We start from the raw sequence: 25947 nt of genomic DNA, 5'->3' as shown, positions 1-25947 counted from the left end.
TGATTCTTTTGCGGGGAATCCTGGAGCGTATCACAGCACTTCCGCAGGCTCAGGTCCGCTGGATCAGGAATGTGGAATGCAGCTGCCAGAGCTATCCATTTTTTTTTTTTTTTGGTTTTGGAACTAGAAGCTGACGGAATTGTCTGGTGATCTTTCAGGTTTGCTGCCTGGTTCCGCATTACAGTAGATCATTTCGTTAAGGCTCCGAGGTTATATTTATACCGGCACCGGCTGACTTACCTCCACGATCATCCTTTTTGTCTTTTCTTTTTCCTTCCTTTGAATTTCAGCGTCGTTGATTAGTCGACTTTGTTGCCCAGAAGAAGACAAGTGCCAACGGCTTACAGCGTGACTAGATTGAATGGGACAAGTATGACAGCTTTTTCAATCGTGGCGATTCCGATATTCGTCTTTCTATTCGCCGTTAGACACCACAAAGAGGTTTTCCAGTGGCTGTGGCCAAAGTCAGAAAGATTCTGCTTAAAACATGCCTCGACTTCATCAGATGTCAAGTGCATGACACCGTATCCAGCGCAGCCCATCAAAGGACGAGAGCGGTACCGTGTCATGATGGATATCCGCAAACTCGATAAACAGAACTGGCTCACCCTGGACAAGAACTACATGGATGAGCACAGAGCCCGCAATCAGTTGCTGCACGAGAAAAGATCCGAGGTTTTGCGCTGTCTACCAGAGTCTGTGGATGCATGCCAGGAGGCACTGGAGGAAGTGTCAGACTTTCTCTGCGAACGATTTCCAAATAACTTTGAGATGAACATCCAAAACAACCAAAAGATTGTCGATAATCGCATGACCGGTGAGACATTCACAGTCAGTGGACGCGACCCCAAGGAGGGTTTGACCGATGCCTTGGAGGCCGCCGTTCGTCTCACAATGGAGGACCTCAGTGTTCTGATGCTGAATGATGAGGGTGAATATTACCTGTAAGCGAGACCCATTTTCTATCTGACAGACCAAAACTGACCCCATTGCAGAGCAGGAAGCGCCAGTCTGTTCCCTACAGGTTGGACAGTGCAACAGAGAATTGGCTGGACCATCTCTCAACTGCATGGTCCTGTACCGCTATGGCACCAGCACGTTGCCAACTCGGTCGATAAGTAAGTCCCTTGACATAGCTGCCAAACAGAAACAAAGCATACTAATCAAGCCGCCAGGTTCCTCGCCCGTCTAACTCCAAACTCGCCAATGGAACGCTCAAATTATTTCATCGAAGTGAAACGACCCGACGAAGACTTGACCGAGATTCTGTATCGACCAAAATCACTTTGCGAAAAGGAGTTGGTCAACCCTCTCCCCTCGGAAATCCTCGTTCGTCGAGAAAGGCAAACATTCCGTCGGTTGCCACGAACTGGGGCTATCGTCTTTGGTGTCAAGACCTATCTCACGCCTCTAGATGAGCTTCCAATGCAGGAGCTGAATAACCTTGCAACGGAAATGAGGAGTTGGCCTGAATATGTTGGAGAGTATAAGGGGAAACATCTTTGGGGATCCAAAGTCCTGGAATATTATCAGAAGCAAGTGGAGGAGGGTAAGATTGAGCCCGAGAAGAGTGAGGACTGAGTTGGCCTTGTAACATTATACCGTTTTTTGCTGTGTCTGTTTGGAAGATCAAAAATGGGTCGGCGGCTTTTTGTTAACAACGCAAAAGTTGTTTTATTGTCACGTTTGTTTCATATTCGCTTTGAAGATTAGGATCATAGAGTGAATTGATCTGGTTTTCCAGAAACCAATACTGTTCTAAAAGGTGCGGAGACATAAAAGGCAAAGAATAAAGGGTAATGTATATATCATGGATTAAAAAAAAAAGCTTGCACAGTAGAGCCTGGAGGAAGACAGATTTCAGGTACAAAAGGATAATCACATGAAGGCAAAGGTAGTGGGCAGCAAGCCAAAATCTAGGGTGGAAGTTATGTTGGAAGAATTGAAGGAGAACAAAATGCTGATAGTAGAAAAAGAAGCAAGTCGATCAACAGGGGTATAGCCAAGGTGCTTAGATCTTTGACTTTGGCGGCTTATCTTGCTTTAAACGCACGACACCCTATTGGAAATGTTAGCATAAGCCAATAGCCGTATAGCAAGGCATAATCAATGCACATACCTCTTGTGTGCAAGTTGCAATAAGAAGTCCGTCTTTAGACCAAATCTTCTGGAGTGCTAATCCTCGTCCCTCACCAGCCCACGTGCTCTCTGTCTCTGATAGCATCCATTCATCGGCCCTGAATGCCATAGGGTTGTGGAAATAGATCGAGTGGTCCAGACTGACCATCATTCCAACCTCATTATGCTGCGTCTCGGATTTGACGTTTGAAGCTTTGACAAGGGCTCCTTCTATCCGGCGGCGTAGTTCAGCAGCCTCTTCCTCCTTCAGTTCCTTCAGTGCCCGAGTGATATCCTCGTCATCGAGATCGGATGGGTTCTTGAGGGCATTCAAAAGACCTTCTAGCTGAGCACGCGATGAAAATCGGGGGATGTCATGAACAAGGGCGACTGTTCCGATGAAGTAGCTATCGGTAATGTAGGCAAGGGCGGACAGGTGTGCTTGATAGGAACCTTCATCGGAGATGTGACCGCGAGCGCGGATATGACGTCGGATTTTCTTGTCTTCTGGGTTTGGGGAGTTGCCTATATCATTTCGAATCTTGTCAATACTAATCAGATGGCGTGGTCGTTTCAGTCTATGACTTACGGTTCACAATGCCCGCTTTCCTTGACTCAAAAGGACCTCCGCCAGCATCACTCAAAGCCCTAATGCTACCCGGTTCAGGATCGGTGGGCAATGGGACATCCGGCTTCTGGGTGGTATGGTTGAGGGTCTTCTGACCCCCGCTGCCTATGCGACTAAAACTCAGCGTGGTGGTGAAGATCGGCCGACCCCGTTGCCGTGCCTGCACGGTTCTCGTGATGAAGCTCCTTCCGTCGCGGACTCGCTCGACATGGTATAGAATCGGAATTTCAGAGTCACCCGCAAGGACAAAGTAACAGTGCATGCTGTGGACGGCGTACTCGGTGGGGACTGTTCGCATCGCTGCGGAGAGGGATTGTGCGATCGCCGCACCCCCGTAGATGCCGCGAGCTCCAGGGGGATGCCATAGAGGGCGAGTGTTTGTATATACGTCCTAGATCCAAAGGCGACATGTTAGACTAGGACAGGTACGTTGCGGTGATGTGCCTACTGGGCCGAGGTCCGCCACCAACGTCAGATCGAGTACATTCTCGATGAGCGCTTTGGAGTGATCCTGCTCTGGAGGATCAAAAATGGTGACGCGCTTAGCCATGATTCGAGAGCTGTATCAAGAGAATGGAGAGAAGAGAACGAGATCGACGTCGCGGACCAGATTTAAATGCGGAAAGAGCCGAGGTCCGGCGCGTGCTGATTAAGTTGGCCGGCAACTGACTTCCAAGCTTGTCCTTTGTGCTTCCACATGGTCATTCATAATTTATTGTTCATATTTGTATAGTAACTCGGTCGCTTTGGGTTTTCAGATGGCCGTGGCCGCGACTCGTTTAGGCGTTCCGAGGATTTCGGATTCATGTCTCGAGTAAACACTTCCGCGTCCAAGTTGCGAACCTGCTCTGCCGATTTACACCGCATTCCCATCATTTGGTGGTATATCAAACCTCTCTTCGCCAACCTAAGTCTTAGCCTAAGTCAGCCTATGCTTCATCATGTTTACAACATAACGTTCTTCTCGGAGAATTTCCAGCTGTTGTCCAGGGGATTTCATTTCAAACATTTCGATGGGCAGAGTGTCCCATGACCCAATCAATCACAACAGATCCTATATACTTCTCAAATTCAACATGATTGGAAACAAAAGCAACAATATTTTTACTGCTGCAGCGTCAGAACACCTGGCCGATAAGGCAGAACGTTATAGTCGGTGTTATCATTCGGATCTCTTCCTTGGTAGAGAAGCTGCAGGTTGCACACGTCAACGGTCATCGTCTGATCAGGGTTACTGCGAACAAGATCTCCATGGCTTATGTCGTTGGTCCAAGTCGCACCGCTGTTGGCCTTTCCAGCAAAGGGCTGGTCCTCAGTTGCCGCTTGCGCGGTCCATGTACCGTCAAGGCTATCGGCCGTGAAGGACCGGAAGAAACGTCCATTCACTCCAATCGCCTCAACAAGCATCAGGTATTGGTTCTGTCCTTGGACAGTGTAGACCTGGACGGCTTCGAACAGATTTGCGGCTGTGTCGCTCATGATCACTTCTGAAACGGTACCGAAGTCGCCTGGGAAATCATCGATCGACATGCTGGTCCGGTAGATCTTCCCATTATCGCCGGCGAAGAACAGGTACATGTTTGAGGCATCTCCAATGACAGTTTGGTCGATCACGCCGGTATCAGAGTCGGTGATACTTCCAGAGAAAAGGGCTTCCTCGGAAGACCATCCATTTGCGTCTGAGGGATCACTGGATGTTCGGTAGGAGAATGCAGTGGAACCCCATTGATATGCCAAAACCCACACGTCCTTGGGTTGGAAGTAGAAGAGCGTGGGGGCAACAGTGCCGACATTCATGGCGTTTTGACTCGCCGATGCCATGTCCGACCAGTCTGAAAAGAGACCAAAGTTCATGGAGCCGTAGTTCCCTGAGGTATCGGGTACAGATGCGTACACTAGATGCTGGCCATTGTAGATTACATTGGTGAAATCCTTGAGCGCTGACCATCCTGACTTGGGTTCGGCTAGTGCATCAGTCGATGTCCAACTATAGGTGGATGGAAGAGCGCAGTCTGCCGAAACACCCAGCACTAATGCGAGCAAGGCAATGCCAGACGAGGCCTGGTAGGATTTGAACACTGCAGGTCTCATTGTAGTGTTTGTTTGAAAGGAAGAGGCGTGAAACACAACTTTGCGACGACAAAGAGACCATTTATATATCCTACACCGGGCTTGGCTTTGGCAAGATTCCCGGAACAAGACAGGTATATGGCTGTACTTCCTTGGCACATATGCTCCAAGCGGCTGAGCCGGAAAATTGATGATGTATTTCAGCTATAGAGCTTTATTTTACCGAGTGTTGCTGCAAGCAACTATTTCACCCGTCGGAGGTTTGCCCTTTTGGTCAATAATGGGCTGTTTAAACAGGCTAATGTTATGTAGATCATTTCTTCATGTTGTATGTCTACACAATGTGAGACATACATAGTTAGTGCCCAGATGTGTAATATGCGATCGTGCGACACGCCAATTGTTTTGCTGAAACTCCTCCCAGTACAGTACAAGCTCGAGCTCCGACACGGATGATGAGGACCGTGCCATGGTACTGAAGAATGTTGAATAGCTTTTAGCCTGTTCAATTTGTGCAGTGCAGATGCCAGCATCAGTGGCGCCGTGAGATCGGCGGAGGGCTTAGGCAAAAGTGGAGTCCTGGCTAAGGGGAACGCCGGGGTTCCTGGGCTGGGGCTGGGGCTCACGGTCTACAGACTCGGGGGTTGCTTACTCGAGGTTTCTCTCTCTAGGCAGCTCCGCAGTCGAATAGATACCAAGAAAGATATAATATTATCATCATCATCACATTTTTGAAGAACCGAAGACTATACAATAAACCCACCAACATCGATCAAGGTCAAAGATTGACCCCAAATGATGTAATTATCATTTATTGCCATGCACATCTCAGAAACGATCTCCAGAATCTCGCCTAGTCGACTTTGAGAGATCATGAAGCTTTTCATTGGGGACATATAGCGGCATAGAGTCCTCCCAGATAGAATCAGTCAGCACGCGCTTATTCGACCCATCAGCCTCCATGACAACAACCTGACCATAAGGCTGGAAAGTCTGATCGTAAAGAGCACACTCATACTGGAAGCCGAACATGCCAGTAGAATAGGCAATGCGACCATCCCAGGTCCAAACCGCATGGGCATCGTTGGCACCACTGCTGGTCAATACCTTGACATCCGAGCCATCAGTGGCCATGGTGCAGATATCGTAATTGGAAGGGCTGGTCTTGCGTGTGAAAACAATTCTCTCGCCATCTGGGGAGAAAAGAGGCAAATTATCCCACTCTGTAGTAAGGACGGAGATCTTGCGAGTCTCGAGATCGAGGAGGCGGAGACCGAGCTGGGACGTGTCTCCCAGGGTCGAGTTCGTTCCCCAAACACGGTATACGATCTTCTTGCCGTCGTGCGAGTAGCTGGGGAATCCTTGGTTGATGACGCTGCTGTTGCTCTCCAAGGTTGTTTGGCTGTCCAGCAATACCTCTGAGTATGTTCCGTTGGCGGTTGCGCGAACCAACCAGCCGCCGCCGGTGGCTCGGCTTTGGAACCAGAAGCCAACTCCGAAGGTGACCCAATTACCGTCGGGAGACCAAGCGGGATTGAAGGCACCTGCTGTGCCCATGGCGATTGAGGATGCGTCTAGGAAGTCAGAGGTCATGTCGTTGTATACGAGGTGCTCGTTTGTGCCGTTGGCATTTAGCGAGACGATGGAGGAGTTGCCAAGTTGCTTTTCTGTCATGGCAATCATGTTTGTGTTGGACAGTTGAGGGAAGACATCGGTGAAGCGATACTCCCACTCCTTGTCCCAGCTGTAAAGCTTCTTGTCCATGGGACGAACAGACCAGTTGGTCTTCTCGTAAACCACTTTCTTGCCATCGGCAGACCAGGCAGGAGAACGAATGGTCACGCTGGAGGTGTTTACAAATCCACCACTGCTTGTGTGGAGACCTTCCTTGCCAGCACCCTTGGCAAAGTAAGCCACCGTACTCTCGGAGAGGTATTGAGGGAAGATCTTCACGCCAGACCCTCCAACTTCAACGCGACGACCAGCGCCTGTGGCAAAATCCACGGAGACCAGGGTGGAGTTTGCAGAGTTGATGGATTCGGGACGGTGGGAATTCCAGGTGTTTTCACGGGTCATCTCGTAGAACAGAATACGCTTTCCACTGGGAGACCACTTGGGTGAGCCTAGAGAGTAGCCCGACTTTGAGACAACACGACGGAAATCAGACCCATTAGGGCGAATAGCGTAGATGGAAAGCTCCTGCGTATGCTCCCATCCGGTAACACCCAGGAAGGTTGGATCCCCATGGCCGTACCATCCTGAGTTACGGTCTGATGAGAAAGCAATCCATTGACCGTCGGGGGACCATGAGGGACGGAAGTATCCGTCAGGTAAAGAGGAATTGGCGGCAGTCGAGGCAGTGTCGGTCAGGTTCCACTTCTTGCCGCTCTCCAAGTCCAACACCCAGATATTGGCTTTGTAGCCATTGGCAGTGGATACATAGGCGACTTGTTTGCCATTGGGGGATATCACGGCTCCATCTTCCACCGAAGATGTTGCGACAAGCTCTTCAATACCGGAGCCATTTGTGCGGACGCGGTAAATATCCGAATTACCGTCGCCATTGCGCTCTCCGGTGAAGGTGATCCATTCTCCATCGGGAGAGAATGATGCATGGTATTCGTAGATAGGGTTAGATAGTAAAGGTCGCTCATTTTTACCATCCACATCGGCGACGTATAGCTCAGAGGTACCTGGAGCAATACGGTTCATGTAGAAGATTCCTTTTTTATTGGAGGTGGGCAAATCGCGTGGTGTGTGCAGCTGAGATGGCGTATCTCGCTTGTCAGCCTTCATCTGTTCAGCATAAGGACAAAGAGCCAACGCTGTAGGCAAAGCCAGGCCTAGTAAGGCAGCGGACGTGGAGAAACGCATGGTGAGGAATGATCAGATGGGTTGATGACCACGACCCGGCGACAAAGATGCCGTTATCTAGACGGCACTCTCATACTTATACCGAATCATTTGAACGACAAAATCCCTGAATGAACGATCATTTCCCATTCAGTGCTGTAGAAACATCCTTACCTCCGACGCCAAGTCCGCCTTCGCGTAATAAAGTCCCCATTATTTGCGCAGTTTGGTAGAATAGTGGCACCGCGCCAAGGATATCATCTTATCTGATGAAGCGAGCTAACAGTTTAGTCTCCACTGAGAAGAAGTTCTCATTTGGCTCCATCCATTCAGACACTGCGGTTGTATTGTTCAAGATTAATGTCTCGGCTCATTGGCCCTGTCGGTTGCCCTCAGGCCCCAGAGTTGAAGAAAGTAGGCAGGGATCGTCCTTGCTTGACATTTGACGGAGAAAATCTTTGCCGCATGTTCCTTTAGTTGATTTTGTCAAGTAAACAGCCAGACGGGGATAATGATGTGGTTTTGAACGACAGTAGCAAGGGCAATATAGGAATGCCGTGAATGCAGGAAGTGGCAGTAGCATGGTGGTATCACCTCAATTGGTTCCATGCCCGACAGCATTCCTGCGAGACCTGACGAGATCTCATTGACATCCGATCCCATCATCTCTGCCAAGCACATCGGTACGGGTGTTGTGCAAACACTCGGAGATTTCCTGCTGACCCCATTATTGCCCTTCATTTTGTTCGTCAATGCAAGAGAACATGCCCAGCCGACGCAATTAAAGGCTTGGCAGCAACGAGCCAGTGGAAGCACAAGAATTCCGCCCTACAGGTCTTTGAAATCTTGATTCTGTTCATAAAGTCTCCGAGTCCGACTCCGAGGCTCGGGCGGAACTGCCAGATGAAGTGCGCGAGACGTTGATCAGGGCGGAGTGGCCTTCAGGTTTCCGCGCCGTTGGTCTTGGCATGAACTAGACTTGGGGGTTCAGGGCTTCGGTCTGCTACTGTCGCATTGGCAGGGATTTGAGAATTGCTGTGGCTTTTACAGGCGAAAGCTTTGATATCCACTCAACAACATGCAAAGAATTCGGAATGACCATATTTTCATATGTTTTAGACATACTGTACTTTGCCAGTTTCTGACGGCTCCAATCAGCATGTTTGCTCCCGTGAGCCAATTGGTGATCCCTAGCCGGTCAAATATCCTCGCATCACTGCAGCATCCCCATTGATTTGGACTGTATCGCAGCTATGCGCCGGCTAGGCATGACCAGTACGATGATACGAAAACGCTCTTGAACCAAGCCAAGACTAAAATATACAAGCGGCTGAAGTTTTCCGAGCAAGAGCGAGCATGGAAATGAAGATTCATACTGTATATCGCTTTCAGAGTTAGATTATTAAACCATACCCCACTAGATTGAGTATTGACGACAAAATAATTACGTAGGACTGTTGAGGCTCAAGGCAATATATAAAAAAAAAGACTATTCTGAAGTCCTTTTGCTTAAATCGGAAGAAAAGAGGTTGTGGATCTCAATTTGCATACCAATTTTGTACAATATCGCAGACGTTGAGTGTAGCTTCGGCGGGAGGTTGGCTTGAAATTTGCCCGAGGCCGTTTGTTATTGCTGCTTGTTGACCATAAAGCTTCGTTGACTATGTACCTCCCTGGGGTCCCTGGGTCCCCGTCTGCTTAAAGATTACAAATCCTTCAACAAGCCTACGTTAAGGTAGGTGCCAGCGCGAAATCTTTTCATGAACTTGCTGACAGCATGATGACCCAATGTATAATTGTTGCTTACTTTTGTTGCTTGGTACGAATCGCCGTTAATAGGTTTAAGAATACTTTTGAACAGTTGCAGTGCAGTTTTAGCTGGACTCACGGCTTGTCAAAAAACCAAAACAGAAAGATGGGAAAGGAAGGGAAGATGAAGGTTCATGTCGTCGCATGTATTTAATTGAGGTGATAGTGAATACAGGCTCCAGTAATTGAAGAGTTTGCAGTTGCAGGTTCTTCCCACGTAGTATTATCATACCAATGGCTTTGACCGAAGTATCAATGAGTACGATATGACCCCGGTGGGAACGAACAAATTCGGCAGCGGAGACTTTGATCTTCCAAATTTGACGGCTGAATGTTGTGATTTGGGGTTTACTGGAACATAATCGGCATTCCAAAAATGAAAAGTTCGGTTATGAACACGGCATGCTTCCAGCTTGTGAGCATAATTGTTGCAACGGTCTTATATCATTCCTCATGGCCAAGCATAAAGATTAACACCCATCTAGCGCCATAAAGACAGTGCAGCAAGGCAAATTTGCAGGCCTGATCTAGGGATCATGCTAGAAAAAACCCCGGGCAGACAGCTTGGATCAAAATGAAAAAGTTGTGTTTTCAGTCAAGTCAAAAGTACATGCGAGTATAATAGCCAACTCGGTTCCAAATATCCCAGAAATCAGTATCAGACTGCACTGTAGCCGCCCCGCGAACCTGCTCCCTGAAGGGTGTTGATCACCCGGCGGAGCCAGTCTTGGAAGATGTAGGGGATGTCGCGGATGGTGTCGCCGTGCGGGAGAAGATCCCAGCCGCGGGCACCGTAGCGGTTGTAGTTCAGCCATGAGCCAAAGATGAGGTAGGCAGCGATACAGAGGAAAGCACTGTGGGGGGGCAATTAGTAAAGGCATTCCAGTGTGGAGGGTGCCCCAAGTCCAGTAAAACTCACATGATAATCAACCAAGTGAAGAAGCCCCAGCTGTTAGAGCCAGAGTTGTCACCACCCTTCTCTTTCTGGTAGTCATCACAGGCATATCGTGTACGCCAATCCAATCTTAGGATATAGGTATCATCATCCGCAGGACCAAAGCTCTTGAACTGAAGACTGCTATTCTTCGGCGTCTCGCCTTCTTCGGCGGCAGCCATCCGGCGCAAAACCTGTGCGGGTGCGTCTTCCGCTATATCTTGAATTGTGCGCAACCCCTCCAGTCCAGAACGATCGGGATCACATTGGAATTCAATGACAGCACGTGCAGCCTTGGCTTTCTGGTCGTTGTCCTCGCCCTTGTATTCACCACCAGCCAGCTTGACGAGGAGACCTTCGGTGTCCGGGTTGTCTTGTTTCAATCGCTTCACTTCGGGATCCTTGGAGCCTTGGCCGCCATGGTCTAGTCCGACGATCGGGAAGCCGAATTCGGTGCCGCCATTTCCGTCTTTTGGTGTTCGTTGTACGAAGCCGCAGACTAGAGTCAGATGATATACAGTCAGTTGGGTTCCAGCGAAATGGTTGTGTTCCCAGCGTGCTCGCGCTCGCGCTCGCAGCCATCTCGAGACGTACCGTTCCTACTCGCGCCGCATGTCGCCTTGCCCTGACGAGCGGCAGAACCCAAGATATTGCAGATATTCAGGCGGTATGTTGTATTGGTGACAAAGTCGTCCGTTGTTACGCCGTGTGTCACTTCATGGACGCCTTTTAGGGGGCTGAGGTCATATTTGTAACCGTCGACCTTGATGTGTTCGCAGTCGAAGCCGGAGGCCGATGTTAGGCTGGGCAGTAGGGTGGAGAGGAGGAGTGAGACTCCAGTTGATTGTATTCGCATTGTGACTGTTATTCAGGATTTGGAGGCGAGGGATGAAACAGCCCAAAGTGAGTTGAGGCTCCCGCGATGGGGAGAAGCTTGACAGCTCAGGTGGGGATGGTCACGAGGATAGGCACCGGATCGATAAACGTGACCGATGCACAAGCCCAGAAGAGAAACGGAAAGTTGAGAGTTGAGAGGTGAGAGGTGAGAGTCGAGAGGTGAGTCCCAGGTGCTTTGGGTATGAAGATGAGGATGACGGTGGTCCGGAGGTGTTTCGTTTCTCCGGTAGCGGCAAGGCAGCACACGCCAAAATGATGCTGGAACAGGAACGTCGAACGAATACAACTACCTTGGGTTTTTGGCAGTTTAAAAGTGAAGTTTTGTGATTGACACAAGTAAACCTATTTACCAGCGAGGCGCCCTTCACCTTGAGGCGATGATGTCACCAGACCGTCCTACAGGGACGGAAGTGAAGCCAAACAGTCCTGGGCATGTATAAAACCACTTTGGGAGGTCACTCTTTGCTCTTCAGATCATTCCAAGGAATGATGATCACTAGTCCTCATGTTCAACAAGCAGATCAGTCGCAGGTCAGTGGCAGGACTCGTAGTTATGTAGCAACACCAACACGCCCCTTTGCTTGTCTAGGATAATATAACCCTACCCCATAGCCTATACCAGCTTTATACTGTCCCTATACTATTCCAAATACGAACAAAAACCAACTCCCATCTCCCATCTCCCATCTCCCAACTCAAGTATAAACCGAGTCCGCATCGCCAAAGCGCACGGACCACCCCACTCAAACCCGATATCAGAGTCCCATCGACAAAACAGCACCACAGCACAAACACACACTCTCTTTCCAACCCCCTGCTGTTAGCACAGAATTCACACCAAGATTCTTCAAGATGGTGCAACCCCGCATGGTAATCCCAACCCCCTCTGACCCCCAGCCCCTCACCCCACCAAACCAAGACACGCCAATGGCCCCGACTAACGCGCGAACGCGCAGCTCTCAAAGGCCGACGAGGCAACCACCGGCGACGAGAATGAAGTCCGTCGCGAGGATCAGGAGAAAATCAATCGTTTTTCGCGGCTGCATCAGCGAGAGACGTTGCTCGAGGAGCAGTTGAAGGGCAAGCAGGTATGTATCTCCTAATTGAGACCTCTGTATGGAATGAGCCGATGAGAGATGAGGTGGGCTAACGGCTTGGTAGAAAGATAAGGAGGATCTAGAGGAGGTGTCGATGGAGCTTGAACTGGCTGATGAGGATGAGCTTGTTCCGTGAGTTATTTCCTTCGTGTTCTTTCTTCTCTTCTCCTTTTCATTTGGAGTGGTATTCTTCATTTTTCTCGGATCAATTGGATGCATATCCACGGAGTAGAACATGTGGCATTTTGAACACTTCGTCTAATGCATTTTCAGGTACAAAATCGGTGATTCTTTCTTTCAACTACCTCTACCCGATGCGCAGAGCATGCTCTCCGCATCCACGGAGCAAATCGACACCGACGTGTCCAAGCTAGAGGATTCGCTGGGTGAATTGCGCGAGGAGCTGCAGGAGCTAAAGGTTGCTTTGTATGCTCGGTTTGGTAGAAGCATTAACCTCGAGACTTGAGCCTTTCATCTCTCATCTTTTCATTTCTCTGTCTAAAATGGTCACTGATATACCGTGTCTCAAACCTATCGAATACTATATAACCCAAAACAATGAAGGTCGGATGCTATTCGTTCGATGATTGCTCTATACTTCTTCTCTTTGCTCCTGCTGTCTACCCTCGGGCCATGAAGAGAATGTCATAAGCTTAACCCAGCTCGTCAATGTCATTGAAAAGGAAACACGCAAAATAGGTAGAGGTATCTAAGAGGGGCCATGGAAAGAAAGAAAAAGAAACAGCAATCGCCAAACAACAATAAGAAACGACGTGACATGACCCAAACAACTGTGGCATAAATTTAGGAACGGCACAGGGTTCTCGAACAATCATTACAAATAAACGCCATTCTTCCGTGAAGCGATGTCCAGTGACCATAACCTGGAGTGGGAAGATATCACTTATCACCCAACAACGGTATAGAATTAGAGAAGAAAATCAACAATTCCAAGTCTTGGTCACTGTTCACCGATGATGCCATGGTCCTCGTCCGGGGAGGGGATGTATATACGGCGTCACCCTTATATCCTTCCTCGTAGGGTGTGATTTTTCTGGTTTGGCTGCGAGATGGAGATCACCGGAACTTGGCTCGGCACCGGCCCATGATTTCGTTTTGGCAGACCAGCTCGGCGCTGAATTCACTGCCGTCTAGTGTGAGGTAAATATCGAAGTAGACGCGATAGAAAATTCCCTGTGGTGTGTCCATGCGTTCGAAGTCGGTCTCTAAATTCTTACGCGATAAATCAGATGTAAGTGTGACGACTTCCTTTATGCCTAGAAAGGGTTAGTGGGCGACGTTGAAAACACAGGAGATAACACGTACGGGGATCCTTGGTATATTCGGGGCAGACGTCTTCATCACAGGCGTACAGCACATCCTCGTACATGAGTGTGGCGCCAGGAGCAACTTGACGGAAGAAGCTAACCTTGACGGGTTCGCCAATCCTAACACGCTCTCCCTTCTGGACGAAGATCTGACGGGTGTACTTGCACCGGTCGCGTCCATCCAGACTGGGAACACGATATTGTTCTGGGTGGTATCCCTCCTTGAAGGGCTGAAGTGTGGCCATCAGATAGTGACGACGGGCCACACGGTGGGTGATAACACGTTCAGTGATACCGGCGGTGACAGCACCTTTGACGATGGCAGCTACAGAGTCCATGGGGCGAACGACCTTGGTCTGATACTGCGGCGGCACGTGGAGCTTGATCTGTTGGAAAAGATATTCTGAAGCACCAAATCCACCAACGACAAGAACATTCTGCGGAACTGGGTTAGTATGGACATATAAGACGGAAGCAAGGTCCTTACCTGAAGCAGACGGTTCTGCGCTTGAATAGCAATAATCTGGTTGCGAACCAGCTCGAGAATCCGGTTCACAACGGGTTCGAAGCACTGAAGAATTTCTTCGTTGGTGAAGGTCATATATCCCTCCTCAATTCCGGCATCGGGGAAGTCAGCCTCGATACCCACATCCACAGCCCACTTTTGACCGTTGTTGCGGAAGTCGGCCTTGATACGGTTCTCAAAGTCCATGATACACTTCGCGTATACCTTGCCCGCAGTCCGAGAGCCATCCGGCAGCTTCATCTTCCGAATCTTCGCCCGTAGGATATTGCTAAAATTCCGGTTCAATGCCGTTGAACCGCATGAGTCACCAGAACCGGCAGTACACTCCATCACACTGAACGGCGATTCTTCCTCGACCTCGTATGCGATCAAATCCACGGTACCACCACCGCAATCCACGATCAGAATGGCATCGCCAGTCTTCAGGTTGAGCAGACCAGACTTGGCACAGAACAGTGCTGCTGCCTCGGGCTCTGAGACCAATGTGAGTCGGTTATCGTTCTCATCACGCAAGAAACCGGCTTGGATAGCGGCGGTACGCGTGGCGGCCTTGCCAGCATCGTTCCAGATAGCCGGTACAGTGAGGTAATACCGGATGTTGCGCTCCTCCCGAGTAAACACCTCTCCCAGTGTCTTCTGTAACTGCGAGCGCATGGCTTGTCGTAGCTTGAAGAGGTAATCGGCCGCAACATCGATTTCAGACTTGCCCGGGGGCAGTGGAGGAAGGTTGATAGGATCGATATAGGTGTTTCCGGAGAGCATCAGCTGGAGCTTGAACCACTCCACCTTTTGCACGCCAGGCTTGGGGTATCCCGTCGGGGCAAGAGCGTCGGCGATATCGGGGCCCCAACCAACGACCTTCTGGTATTGATCGTAGTAGAGGACGGTGGGGATCTAAGCAGGCAACCGCGGGTCAGATCCAGCGCGTTGGGGAGCGTCATGTCATGCTTACCTTTTGTTTCGTATGTGTTCCCGCACCCGGCCACTCGGTGATGATGTCTTCCCGCGCTTCATTGTTGGTCGCAAATGCAAATGCGACACCGGAAAAGGTTGTTCCAAAATCAATGCCGACGATCAGTTGCGCCTTGCTGCGACCTGCGCCCTCGACCTCCACCGCGGGGTTGCGCCCGGGGTACTGCGACGTCGACAGGGTTGTCGGAATGCTGGCGACTTGTTGCTGCTGCATACCGTAGCCTTGAGCAGTGTTCATCGGGACGGTTGGGTTGTATGGGGCAGTTGTAGAGCCGGGATGTTGACCGTGTTGGACCATCGGACTGGTTGGGCGATTGTTCATGGTGTAACTTGGCGGTCGGCCCAACCCTCCGGGTGGCTGATTCATTGGGAGACTTGTTGTCGATGAGCTGTGACCGGACGGTGGAGAACCGGGAGATGTGGCAGGGACAATCGGTGGAGGGTTTTTCTTGTTCCTGAAGTTGAACTTGAATCGGGAACTCATGAGGTCCATGTGAGGCGGGAGAAAGGGTGGGAAGAAGAAAGATGAAAGAGAGAGGGGGGGGAAAGTGAGGCTGAGGATACGAGGTGGAGATTCAAAGGGAGATGAAAGAAGAAGGGTTAAGGGCTTTGAAGGGGGTGAAGAGTGGCAGGTTTCGCTTATAGGGAGTTGGATGTATCTGGATCGGTTTCTGTTTCTGTTTCTACTTCTGTTCTTGTATCTAATTCGAGTTTTGGTTCACGTCGAATTTTCGAGTTCGCCGGTAAACAGACTCTCTCCCCGTGAAGGTTATCGGGGAGCTCTATACAATCCGGAGTCTATACTCAACACCAACATACCAGCCAGTTCTTCACTCTTTATTAGGGACAAGAGTCGACCATGGAACCACTGCAAATGTGTTCTTTGTTGTTTTTGGCCCCCAACGACTAAGACCATGTGGGAAACCCGCACAGCCTTGTCATTTCTAATTATACAGCCACTACAGCTATTTTCCCCCAACTAGGCAGGGGTTTTGCGGGCGACCCAGTGAGATGGTCGATACAGATTCTGGAGCATACTCGCCGGGTCCTGGATATAGCCGCAAGTCTGCCGATCTCCAGGTCGCTTCTCGAGGCGGAAGCCCAGACGCTCCACGAGGCTCAACACTTCGTCCTCGGACAATTCGACATTGCCAGGCTCTCCAATCCCAGCTCCTTCATGCCCGGGATCGCTCTCGCCACGGGAGTGACCATTCTCAAAGTGCCACAATAACGGGCCAACGTTGATCCACAGCCCGTTAGGCTTGAGGCAGTGTCGAATCGTCTCAATGTACCGAATTAGGTTTGGTGCGGTGTCAATGAAGAACACGGTGGTGACAGCATCAAAGGCTTCCTGGTTGTTGGGCTGGGTATATAAGACGGTGAAATCCGCGGCAGACATGGACATGGATCCGAAGCGACGGTCTGAGTTGGCCATCTCCTGCATAGCCAAGCCGGGATGCACGTCAGGTATCATGATCTGCCGAAGCTGCTGCGCTCGAGATTCGAGATTGGAGAAATGCAATGCGAATGGATGAAGTGCGTGTTGTGCCGGGCCGTCGGTATGATTGAGCACCCAGTTGCTGGCCAACAATTGATGATAGGAGATCTCATTCCCTTCAGCATCATAGCCCGCCATGCAGACTTCAAAGACCAACCGCCCGAGGCCAGCACCGGGGACCAACACTCGGATTTCCTCTCCCTGGTCGCGCCTTGCTCGGAACTCATGGTGAAGGTCTTGGAGGACGGGGTCATAGCACACCTCACGTTCGGCTCGCCCCTCCAGGCTCCAGTCACGATAAAACTGCCGGATCGTCGAATGCGCCTTGTTGAGATCTGACGAAGTGGCTGTGTCGAACCAATACTCTGTAGAATTATTTTTGTCGGGATTCGCAGGAAGATTAAAAGACTGTAATCCGATGGCAAGAATCGCATCTGCAATTTCAGCATTGACATCGATAGCGTCATCTACCTTGTTGAAATTGTCAAGGATTGAGAATGGCGGCTCAGATAGCATTTGCCAGTGTTCGGATGGCAAGGCATAGAAAGCCTGCCGTCTCCGATGTGTGGTGTTCTTATGGGCATTTCGCCGATATTGTCTATCACGGGTGAGCCGTCGTCCATAGGTGAAAGAACCAACCATACTAGACATACCTGAAGGAATCAAAGGCAGCAAACAGAACTCTGCGCTCTTCGGGATCAGAGAATGGATCAAAATCACCTCCCCAGCTGGCTTCCTCGTCCCCCGTTGGGTGGTGTTGAGCATCCGATGACATGTTAAAATCAGCACACAAAATCTGTTGCCCGTAATAACTAAATAACTGGAATCAAATGCAACGCTAGCAAAGCGAAATGGAGCAGCAAAGAAACCCGGAGTATATGGAGGGGAAGAAAATAAGTGCGAAGTTTTCGTCCTGAGGCAGAAACACCTGGGATTGGCCGATATCTGCCAGGCGGGGACTTCGACAGCACCAACACAGCTTCATAGCTTTGGACGTTTCATCAGTTTCTCAATTCCAGCGAGGACATAAATTTCATAGCCATGGCAACTGAAATGGCTACCGAAGTGCCAACAGCAATCCCCCAGGCGGAGCTTACCCCTCTAAGCCTCAAGCCCAGAGAACTCTCCTTCACTTTGCCCAGAGCTTTGCACACGACAGCACATATTCACTTGAACTTTATGAACCATTGTGCTACAGTTTTCCTGGCTACTTCAACACCTGGTGACTCGGGTGGCTCTATCAAGCCGATGGGAAGCTTTGTCTACGCGATGCCCGATGTGAGTGTCTCAGATATCACCACCCTTTCTCCTCGAGACATGTGTAAAAGCGACTTCCCGAGTGATATCTTCCTCGCATGGGGAGCTTTTACTTTTTGTCGCAATCTCTCATATTATTTTTTAGTTTTCTAAAGCTAACATAACCTAGCGCACATCACCCAAATCAACAATCTCAACGACACTTTACACATCACCCTCTAGCATTGAATACACAACCCGCATAGCCAAAATCCTGGCTAGACGGCTTGGCATGCCCGTCTACGTTGGTTGCAGTATCGATCCCCACTCCTTGGGCTTGGAAGTCCAAGAAGAAATGGAGGGGCTTACAAGCATTGTTAACGCGGTTATGACCAATTGGGAGGAGCATAAACAGGAGAAAGCTGCAAGTGAGAAATAGGTGGATGGGAACTTTGATGAGATATTGTTGTTGAATCTGAAACTTCCCTCGAGCCCGATTAAACTGTCATTCCTCCAAATTGTGTCTAACGGAGTACATCACGTCGAATTCTTCGCCAGGATTTTGACAGACTGCCTATGGTTTCTGATATTGTTTGTGCCGTCTCTTATGTGAAAAGCAAATCACAAGTATCAATTGTCGGAAATTGAGAAAGACGACGAAATTTTCAGGGTGCTTCACTGATTCGCGAGTATTCAATATGTCCCTGGATCATTCGGCAGCTCCAATATACCTTTAAATGTCAAGATCACCATGCAATGATGCATTCTACAACCGGACGTTCCGCCAAATTAGACCACAAGTTGAAAAGCAGAGATTGAATTGAGACATTCGCAGATGGCATCGATTCTTCTAATGATTTGATGAAGGTATGATTTCATCCAGTGTATCTTCATCGAATATACTGAGCCTCGAACGTATCACCTAAACAGATGCGCTCTGGTGCCGCTGACTCTGTTTCAGGGCCATGCATCAGTCCCAGTAGGTCTGAATCTGCCGCAAATTGTATAGTTCCAAGCGAACACAAGCTACTTTCTAAGGTGCAGTGACAGCAGTCATATCTGTAGGCAGCACCAAGAACAGAGAATCACATGCTACCCATATAGAGTAAGTTGTAGGATATAGGGTTACATCTAGTATGTGACCCACACGCCAATGTTTCTAAACATGGCTCTCCAAAACAAAAAACTGTAAAGGACAAAAAACATATCAGGATGCACTGTACGTTCATAGATATGCATCAATCATACCTGAACAATGCACTTCAAGAGGAACCAATCGACCACTCGGCAGTCAGCCCGGGCATCTCAGATCTCGACGTCAGAGCGGTCAAATTAATTAATCTGAGACATTTACGACACTAACAAACGGCAAACCTCGGGAGTCTCAGGTTGACTGTACTATGACAGCAGGGCAGAGCAAATCGGAACGAATCGGTTAGCGGATGAGTTTCGAGATCGTTGTCCCGCTGTGGGGCGAACTGAGGGTTTAGACGTAGGGGAATGAATATACTGAAGAAGTGAGGGTTGCGATGAGATGACCTGGATCGGACAGAATATAGTACTCGCATGAACCTGTTCACGGTATTGGCGTGACTACATGCTACATGTATGGGATGCACATGATGTCCAAGCCCTATCGGAGACGCCCGATACCCACACTGTCCCTTGATCATCGGAGACTGCCTGATGATCATCTTGGACGCGTAGACAGTCCCCGCTTGGCCCAAAGAGCAGATCAAACTGGAAAAGGGGGCTAGGATTTACACCGCAATTTCCATGGTAGGAAATACAGATGCCTTTGGGTCGACTGAAGGACATATTTCTCACCCGATCATTGGCTCGTTTGCCGCAGGTCAATGCTTTTCCAACCCCTGCAGTATGGAGAATATTTCCGACGGGACGAACCGAGGAGAGTTCTGTCTCCATTATGGTTAAGCTCGTGCAGGCACCCCTGTTTTTCAAGGAATGTTGCCCCGAGCCCTTGGGCATTGTTCGGGTGACCGGTAGAACCGGTTTTGTGGTTTCTCGTTTGCCTTGCACTTGCACTGGGTTCTAACCGAGGCTGTGCGGGGAAATTGGGACCAGCCAGTTCCTTCGATACGAGCCGATCAGGGCGCCATCTGTCGCTTTGGTGAGCCGACCGGAGGGGTTCCGGGTCTCCATAGGACGGATTGACGGAGAACTAGCCTTTAATGGAGAAGAGGGGGGCGGCTGAGTGTCTGTGCAGGGTTTTCCTGCATGGCATTTCACGGCCAGCGCATCAAGGCATGGCGGAATGGGACGGGAGATGTACTCCGTGTTCGGCACCAAGCCTGATAGGGTTGACGGTTGGGTACCACCCGATGGGGACTGGGATATCCAGACTTCGTCACCATCGATATCTGAGCTTGTCTGCACACGATGAAACATAACGTTCGGATAAAGCTCGGGGCAACCCGTTAGCACTTCGGCTGTGATAGGCGAGACGCTCGGCACTCTGTTGAAGAGAAGATTGGCTCCAGGTCCCACTGTCCGGGCCAGCCATCCGGGCTTTCCATGTGGTCCGGTGCATGAGTTCCGAGTCGATCCTTCAGACGTTGAGTTGGTACTGTCTGCCTTTCAAGACATGATCTTCACTGCCGGTTCCAAGGAATGGATTCTGGGAAATATGCTCAAGCGCCGAACCAGTTCTGATCATCTCTCAGGACTGGTGGAGCAGAAGAGTACATACCGGATCGAGAAGCAGACAAGGTTCATATCCCAGCCCGCTGGTGGGCCATGGGAAAAGTGACTGAGCGCTCTGGTTTGAGTATTCATCGACACTGCCACTGCCGATCTCGGGAGACTGAAGACCAGCGGGTAATGTACAGTAGTGAGTCGTGAGCAGTCAGTCGTGCGTAAGTTAGTGAGTAGTAAGGTCGTGAGTAGTGAGGGTAGTATATGGTCAAGCCAAGTCAGTGGTCAAATAGGTTAGCCCTGTCACTTCGGCTGAAGATTCTTTAAATTCGTTAATATTCTCCGCGATCTTTAAACCGATCTGCCTTTCCCCTTTACATTCTTTTGGCTCTTCTCAATGGCCTTCTTATCCTAACGCTTTTGAGCCTACTGTGGCGATATCCTCTCTTCCCATCTCTCATTTCTCCCTCTCTTCCCCCCCCTCCCTCCCCCTCCTCCCTCCCTTGTCCACGAATGCGGTTGTCTCTTCAAGACCATGCAGCCTTCCCATTTTCGGGGGAATAACCCAAGTTCCTACGACCTGCCACCCGTACAATCTGTGACGGGCGCATTCCCGGCCCCGGCACTGCTTTCCGCTCCGCCCAGCAGGCCTGACAGCGGCATGCGAATGGCCCATTTACTGCAACCGATGCCCCAGCACCTCCCACCCCCCGCTACCTCGCCATACTCGCGCTTTTATGACTCCGCATCTGGGTCACCCGCGGAAAGTGGTGCACTCCCAGATGCGCAGCTAGGGTCAGTACCGGGCGGTCCGGCGCTGTACCAAACCAGTCCTGTTGGCCAGCAGCCAACGCCCGCGCAGCTGCAGCAAAAGCGCGCATATCGACAGCGTAGAAAGGATCCCAGCTGCGATGCTTGTCGCGAGCGCAAAGTCAAATGCGATGCCTCGGAGTCGTCTAGTTGCACGGAATGTAACAATCGCAAGGTGCGATGCCAGTTTACTAAGGAGACGAATCGTCGCATGTCGTCTATTAAGCAAGTGCAAGACTTGGAAAAGCAATTGCAGAATACCAAGCAGCAATTACAGCATCTACAGACTGGCATGATGCGTCCTGATCGCATGGTTGATGTCGATGAGGGCATTGCGCAGCCCTTAATTAAATTGCCGGAGATTGAGTACCGTCCAGTGCGCAGGTCGAAGGCACCGATTGCTCAGGATTTCTCGGATGTGCGATCTAATATACGACATTACGGTCATGCCATCTTGAAGGTACCCACGCCGTATCGACAACAGGGCGCTGAGTCTTTGGTGACTGGTGATGCGCCAGAGCTGCCCCCGAAGAATCTCGCGGACCATTTGTTGGCGCAATATTTCAATTGTATTCACTCGGTGCTTCCGGTGCTTCACTGGCCCATCTTCATGGTAGAGTATGAGAAGGTCTATCGGTCGGGGTCACTGTTGGGTGTCCCGAATGAATGGGCTGCTGTGCTCTTTGGTATATTTGCCTGCGGTGCCATTCACACCAACGAGTTGGATCGGGAAGAGCAAGGCAAGAAATATATACGCATTTCCTGCGGAATCATCGACGTGTGGCACGACAACTTTAATCTGGATCGAGCTCGAGCTGCGCTACTTGCCAGTATTTTCCTCTACGAGGTCAATTCAAAGTCGGCGAGCTGGGTATGGATTGGTTCGGCGGTACGCGTGGCTCAAGAGATGGGGCTACATATTGAGTCAGGGCCATGGCCTGCAGTTGAAGGGGAGATGCGCAAGCGCGTTTGGTGGGGATTATACGCTTGGGACAGGTTCGTCATGTCCATTTCCCAGCTTACTGCCATGGATTTTGTACTAATGACCGTTTCAGATTACTCGCTCTCGAAATGGGCAAGCCAGTCTTGATCAATGACCAAGACTGCGACATTGATCTGCCCTGTCCTGTAGACGAGCAATATATCATAGAAAGCGGATCAATTCCCGAAAGCCAACAAACATCGCCCCTTCTAGCAACCATCCATGTTGTCCGTTCAATTGGCCAACTCACGCGAACCCTTCGATCAGCTACCATCAGCCCCGCCACTCTCGAGACCTTCGAACTTCACTTCAACACTTGCCTCGCAACCTTCCCCTCCCAGTTCCACCCAAGGACCGACCAAGACCTCGATCCTCGCTCTCTCGCTCCAGTAATATACCTCCAAAACGCCCGCCTTCTCCTCCACCGCCACAACATCTCCCCCTTTTGCCCGGATATCGTCCGTTCTTCCGCAATGGATTATTGTGTCTCTACAGCCCTCGACACAGCCAACATCCTCGCTCGCTGCATGCGCAACTATCCAAACGCAAACACATTACCCCCAGGCCCGGCAGGAAACAATGACCCGCGCGCCCTCTTCGCCTCCTGCGCCGGCTCCCTCCTATGCACACACATCTGGCGCTGCACTCTTCTCCTCCTCTTCCGCCAAGAATTTGCCGGCGCGCTAGCCTGCGTCCAGGCTCTCGCCTCAATAGGCGATGTCCGCACCGTCAATGCCGCCTGTGGCCGCTACTTGTCCTTCTTCCTCCACCGCCTGCTCTCCCGGCTCCGCCGCGGCGACAACATCGACCTAGAAAGGGACGAGGAAATGATGGCATATGTCTCCGGCGATATGCAAGGAACAAGCGATGGCAGCTGGGTTTGGCACGGCAGCGAAACAGGATCTCAACTCGAGACTATGTCCATGTCGCCCATGCGGTCAACACCTGTTTCCGGGGGCCACCCGAATCACCGTGAGCGCGATGCTGAATGGGAAGGCTGGGAGTGGATTGAGAAGACTGTGCAAGATCTCTTTACCGAGCAGCGGCAGCGGGCTTATGCTCAACGAGATACGCCGATGGGGGGCCAACCCCGTCAAGAAGGTCCTGCGCCTTCGGGGTCGAGTCTTGCGCCTGAGTTTGCGGGCTCGAATTCGGATCGCAGATCTAGCTCGGCGCATTCACGCATGACGATTGCTAACATTATTTGAATCGTGTTTTCATTTATTGGGTTGGATGCTTTTTGTCTTTGGCGCATCCCGCGACATCATCTCTTATCTCTCATCAGCCTTTTCTTCTCTCGATCCCCGATGTCCGAGTTGGGTACGACCATAGAACATGGTCTGGATGCCTCGATACTCTTCACGGCGCCCTCTGTCACAGCTCTCATCTCTCATCCTGCTGTCATAGGATTTATTATGTCTTGCAAATATTGCATTGCCGATACCCCTGTCGAACCATGTTCATAGCCTTTATTTATATTTTTTATTTCCTGTATATACTTACCTTCTACGCATACGTATTGGCTTCACGATGGGATCATCTGTTGCATCATCGGGTTGGTTTTTTATAAGCGATGACGAGTGTTATTTAGCTTTGCATTGTCCTCAACGGCACACCGGTTGACCAGCATTAGCAATTCATTTACATTACACTTCATCCATACCTACTTTTGAGCCACTGGTCTCGTGATTACCCCAGTCCGATAAACTTCTATAGTCACCGCGGGGAAAACTTACCTGAGGTCCACGGGTAGATTGAACCTCACCTGCATTTATAAGACTTGCAAAGTGTTCTGAACTTTACAGCATTTACATAGACCAAGGTTCATTTTACAAGCTCGCGGTTTTCCAAGGGTGAATTTTGCATTTGAAGATATAGCTATTAAGTTAAGGCATATACCAATGGAAAGATATCCACTCTTTCATCATTCTGATCATCTACCTCCCAAGGTCCTTTTCACTAGTCCCCATATCCACCTCTATATTTAAACCAAACAATCTCAGCGAGAACCGATTTAGTTAATCAACTCCAGCTCAACGGGAGCGATGGTACCGTTCTGGATAGAACCAGCGTGGTGGCGAGCAACCAGACCGTAGGCGAATTGGTACCTGTCAGCGCAATTAGAAAACATACTCTTGAAGCCATGCCAAAATCAAACAAAACTTACTTGTCAAGGAAGGGGAGGAGCTCGGGAAGACCGGGGGTGTGGCGCCAGTCGCGCATCAGATCACAGACAATACCGAAGAGTCCCATGAGGGTAACACCGGCCTTCTCCATGCGGCGGTTGGCATCCTCAGCCAGACGGATATCGAAGGTACCACTGGCGTCGGTGTTGGCGAAGACTTCGTATCCAGCGTCGATGAGGGAGAGAGCCAGGAAAGAAGTGCCTGGGAGGGGAATCGGGGTTAGTATCGTGCATCATTTCGCTGCTCTGGAGGATCCCACGTACAAACTTCGGTAACAATACCACCGATGATCAGCTGCTTGCGTCCAGTGGCCTTGACAGCAGCGCGGAAGTCGGCGTTGTCCCAGGCGTTGACCTCACCCTGGCGACGGACGAAGGTGGCGTTGGGGTGCATGTCGGTGATCTCCTTGAGCAGGAGACCGTTGGGACCACCGTCGGAGGAGGAGGTCAAAACGGTGGGGATGTTGAAGACCTTTCCAATGGAGGCGTGGCCCAGCATGTTGTTGCGGAAGTCGTTGGTGCCGTAGTCACGGACGACTTGGGCGAGACCAACTTGGTGATCGATGACCAGGAGGGCCTGAAAATGTCAATTGAGATGTTCTCCGCCGAGATAGATCGGGTGCACTTACGGCCTTGTCCTTGTCAAGTCTGTTCCATGCCTGGGCAGGAATGGAGGCTGCGAGCAGCAGAACTGCCTTGATACCAGCGGAGATGAACATCTTGAGAAGTTGAGAGAAGAGTCGAGGACTGTAGAGTAGAAGGTGTTCGAGATGATCTGGATGCCTTTCAATTGCATGGGAATGACCTCGACTTTATACCCCCAGCCGTCACCTACACCTCTTCATCTCCAAGTTTCCATCCCGTAATCCTGACTGAGGATTTGCTAAGTCCCACCTCGCCTCGCTACGAGGTTAGCTTATCTCTACTCGGTGATGCTAGTGCTGTCTGTTGTATTTTCTTGCTGTCCGTCCGTAGTGCCGCGACTTGACGTATATCCCTGAACGGTTACCGTCCTCTCTTGGCTTGCAGAAAGTGGCTTGACAGGGTCTTGCCGGGGAACAGTTACATTACAGATTTCAGTCAAATTACTAGATCGTGGATATTGTTTTCAAGAGCATTTTCTGTTTTTAGCTCGCTCCTGGGCGTGTGCAGTAGCTTGGTTCCGACAAGTTGGTATAGATGAATTCCGGCTTCATTGTTGGGAGCCGGTGTTCTAGTTTGTTGGCCGACATGAGAGTGAAAAGAAAAGCACTCTATCCCATTCTAACACTCTAGAGTCTAGTATGTCCACTGCGGAATTTTCTTTGATCTATGTAGATATTTAGGAACTTCCTAAACGGGACTGGCTC

The 25947-nt window shown here is 50.2% G+C and overlaps 11 protein-coding genes across 11 annotated transcripts; 4 read left to right on the top strand and 7 right to left on the bottom strand.

The window, feature by feature from the left end:
* Nucleotides 1-516: 516 nt before the first annotated feature.
* On the top strand, nucleotides 517-1581 carry N7511_008699 (heme-dependent oxidative N-demethylase family protein; the record flags this gene model as incomplete). The annotated part of the gene is made up of 3 exons (XM_057131076.1): nucleotides 517-944; nucleotides 996-1118; nucleotides 1176-1581. The coding sequence occupies 3 exons, from the start codon at nucleotides 517-519 to the stop codon at nucleotides 1579-1581; spliced, it is 957 nt and encodes a 318-aa protein (XP_056979064.1).
* Nucleotides 1582-2011: 430 nt separating this feature from the next.
* N7511_008698 (uncharacterized protein) lies at nucleotides 2012-3296 on the bottom strand (the record flags this gene model as incomplete). Its single annotated transcript, XM_057131075.1, has 4 exons — nucleotides 2012-2059; nucleotides 2120-2643; nucleotides 2708-3137; nucleotides 3195-3296. 4 exons carry the CDS (start codon nucleotides 3294-3296, stop codon nucleotides 2012-2014), a joined length of 1104 nt encoding a protein of 367 aa, XP_056979063.1.
* A 554-nt stretch (nucleotides 3297-3850) lies between these two features.
* N7511_008697 (uncharacterized protein) lies at nucleotides 3851-4837 on the bottom strand (the record flags this gene model as incomplete). The annotated part of the gene is made up of 1 exon (XM_057131074.1): nucleotides 3851-4837. The coding sequence occupies one exon, from the start codon at nucleotides 4835-4837 to the stop codon at nucleotides 3851-3853; it is 987 nt and encodes a 328-aa protein (XP_056979062.1).
* Nucleotides 4838-5644: 807 nt separating this feature from the next.
* Nucleotides 5645-7690, bottom strand: N7511_008696 (TolB family protein; the record flags this gene model as incomplete). Its single annotated transcript, XM_057131073.1, has 1 exon — nucleotides 5645-7690. One exon carries the CDS (start codon nucleotides 7688-7690, stop codon nucleotides 5645-5647), a length of 2046 nt encoding a protein of 681 aa, XP_056979061.1.
* Nucleotides 7691-10136: 2446 nt separating this feature from the next.
* On the bottom strand, nucleotides 10137-11268 carry N7511_008695 (autophagy-related protein 27; the record flags this gene model as incomplete). Its single annotated transcript, XM_057131072.1, has 3 exons — nucleotides 10137-10332; nucleotides 10398-10911; nucleotides 11007-11268. The coding sequence occupies 3 exons, from the start codon at nucleotides 11266-11268 to the stop codon at nucleotides 10137-10139; spliced, it is 972 nt and encodes a 323-aa protein (XP_056979060.1).
* An 893-nt stretch (nucleotides 11269-12161) lies between these two features.
* On the top strand, nucleotides 12162-12872 carry N7511_008694 (tubulin-binding prefolding complex subunit GIM3; the record flags this gene model as incomplete). The annotated part of the gene is made up of 4 exons (XM_057131071.1): nucleotides 12162-12179; nucleotides 12266-12397; nucleotides 12471-12538; nucleotides 12680-12872. 4 exons carry the CDS (start codon nucleotides 12162-12164, stop codon nucleotides 12870-12872), a joined length of 411 nt encoding a protein of 136 aa, XP_056979059.1.
* A 611-nt stretch (nucleotides 12873-13483) lies between these two features.
* N7511_008693 (Hsp70 family protein) lies at nucleotides 13484-15554 on the bottom strand (the record flags this gene model as incomplete). Its single annotated transcript, XM_057131070.1, has 4 exons — nucleotides 13484-13683; nucleotides 13733-14171; nucleotides 14222-15154; nucleotides 15213-15554. The coding sequence occupies 4 exons, from the start codon at nucleotides 15552-15554 to the stop codon at nucleotides 13484-13486; spliced, it is 1914 nt and encodes a 637-aa protein (XP_056979058.1).
* Nucleotides 15555-16211: 657 nt separating this feature from the next.
* Nucleotides 16212-17505, bottom strand: N7511_008692 (uncharacterized protein; the record flags this gene model as incomplete). The annotated part of the gene is made up of 2 exons (XM_057131069.1): nucleotides 16212-17328; nucleotides 17384-17505. 2 exons carry the CDS (start codon nucleotides 17503-17505, stop codon nucleotides 16212-16214), a joined length of 1239 nt encoding a protein of 412 aa, XP_056979057.1.
* A 266-nt stretch (nucleotides 17506-17771) lies between these two features.
* Nucleotides 17772-18405, top strand: N7511_008691 (proteasome assembly chaperone 4 family protein; the record flags this gene model as incomplete). The annotated part of the gene is made up of 2 exons (XM_057131068.1): nucleotides 17772-18008; nucleotides 18157-18405. 2 exons carry the CDS (start codon nucleotides 17772-17774, stop codon nucleotides 18403-18405), a joined length of 486 nt encoding a protein of 161 aa, XP_056979056.1.
* Nucleotides 18406-21156: 2751 nt separating this feature from the next.
* Nucleotides 21157-23621, top strand: N7511_008690 (transcription factor domain-containing protein; the record flags this gene model as incomplete). The annotated part of the gene is made up of 2 exons (XM_057131067.1): nucleotides 21157-22427; nucleotides 22487-23621. The coding sequence occupies 2 exons, from the start codon at nucleotides 21157-21159 to the stop codon at nucleotides 23619-23621; spliced, it is 2406 nt and encodes an 801-aa protein (XP_056979055.1).
* An 806-nt stretch (nucleotides 23622-24427) lies between these two features.
* N7511_008689 (putative isochorismatase family hydrolase) lies at nucleotides 24428-25317 on the bottom strand (the record flags this gene model as incomplete). The annotated part of the gene is made up of 4 exons (XM_057131066.1): nucleotides 24428-24521; nucleotides 24581-24800; nucleotides 24863-25175; nucleotides 25228-25317. The coding sequence occupies 4 exons, from the start codon at nucleotides 25315-25317 to the stop codon at nucleotides 24428-24430; spliced, it is 717 nt and encodes a 238-aa protein (XP_056979054.1).
* Between the last annotated feature and the right edge of the window lie 630 nt (nucleotides 25318-25947).

The sequence above is a fragment of the Penicillium nucicola genome (assembly GCF_028828085.1).
Source record: "Penicillium nucicola strain IBT 29836 chromosome Unknown utg000010l, whole genome shotgun sequence".
Classification (NCBI taxonomy): Eukaryota; Fungi; Ascomycota; class Eurotiomycetes; order Eurotiales; family Aspergillaceae; genus Penicillium; species Penicillium nucicola.
Note: the sequence above shows the minus strand (reverse complement) of the source record. Positions and strands in the feature narration are given on the sequence as shown.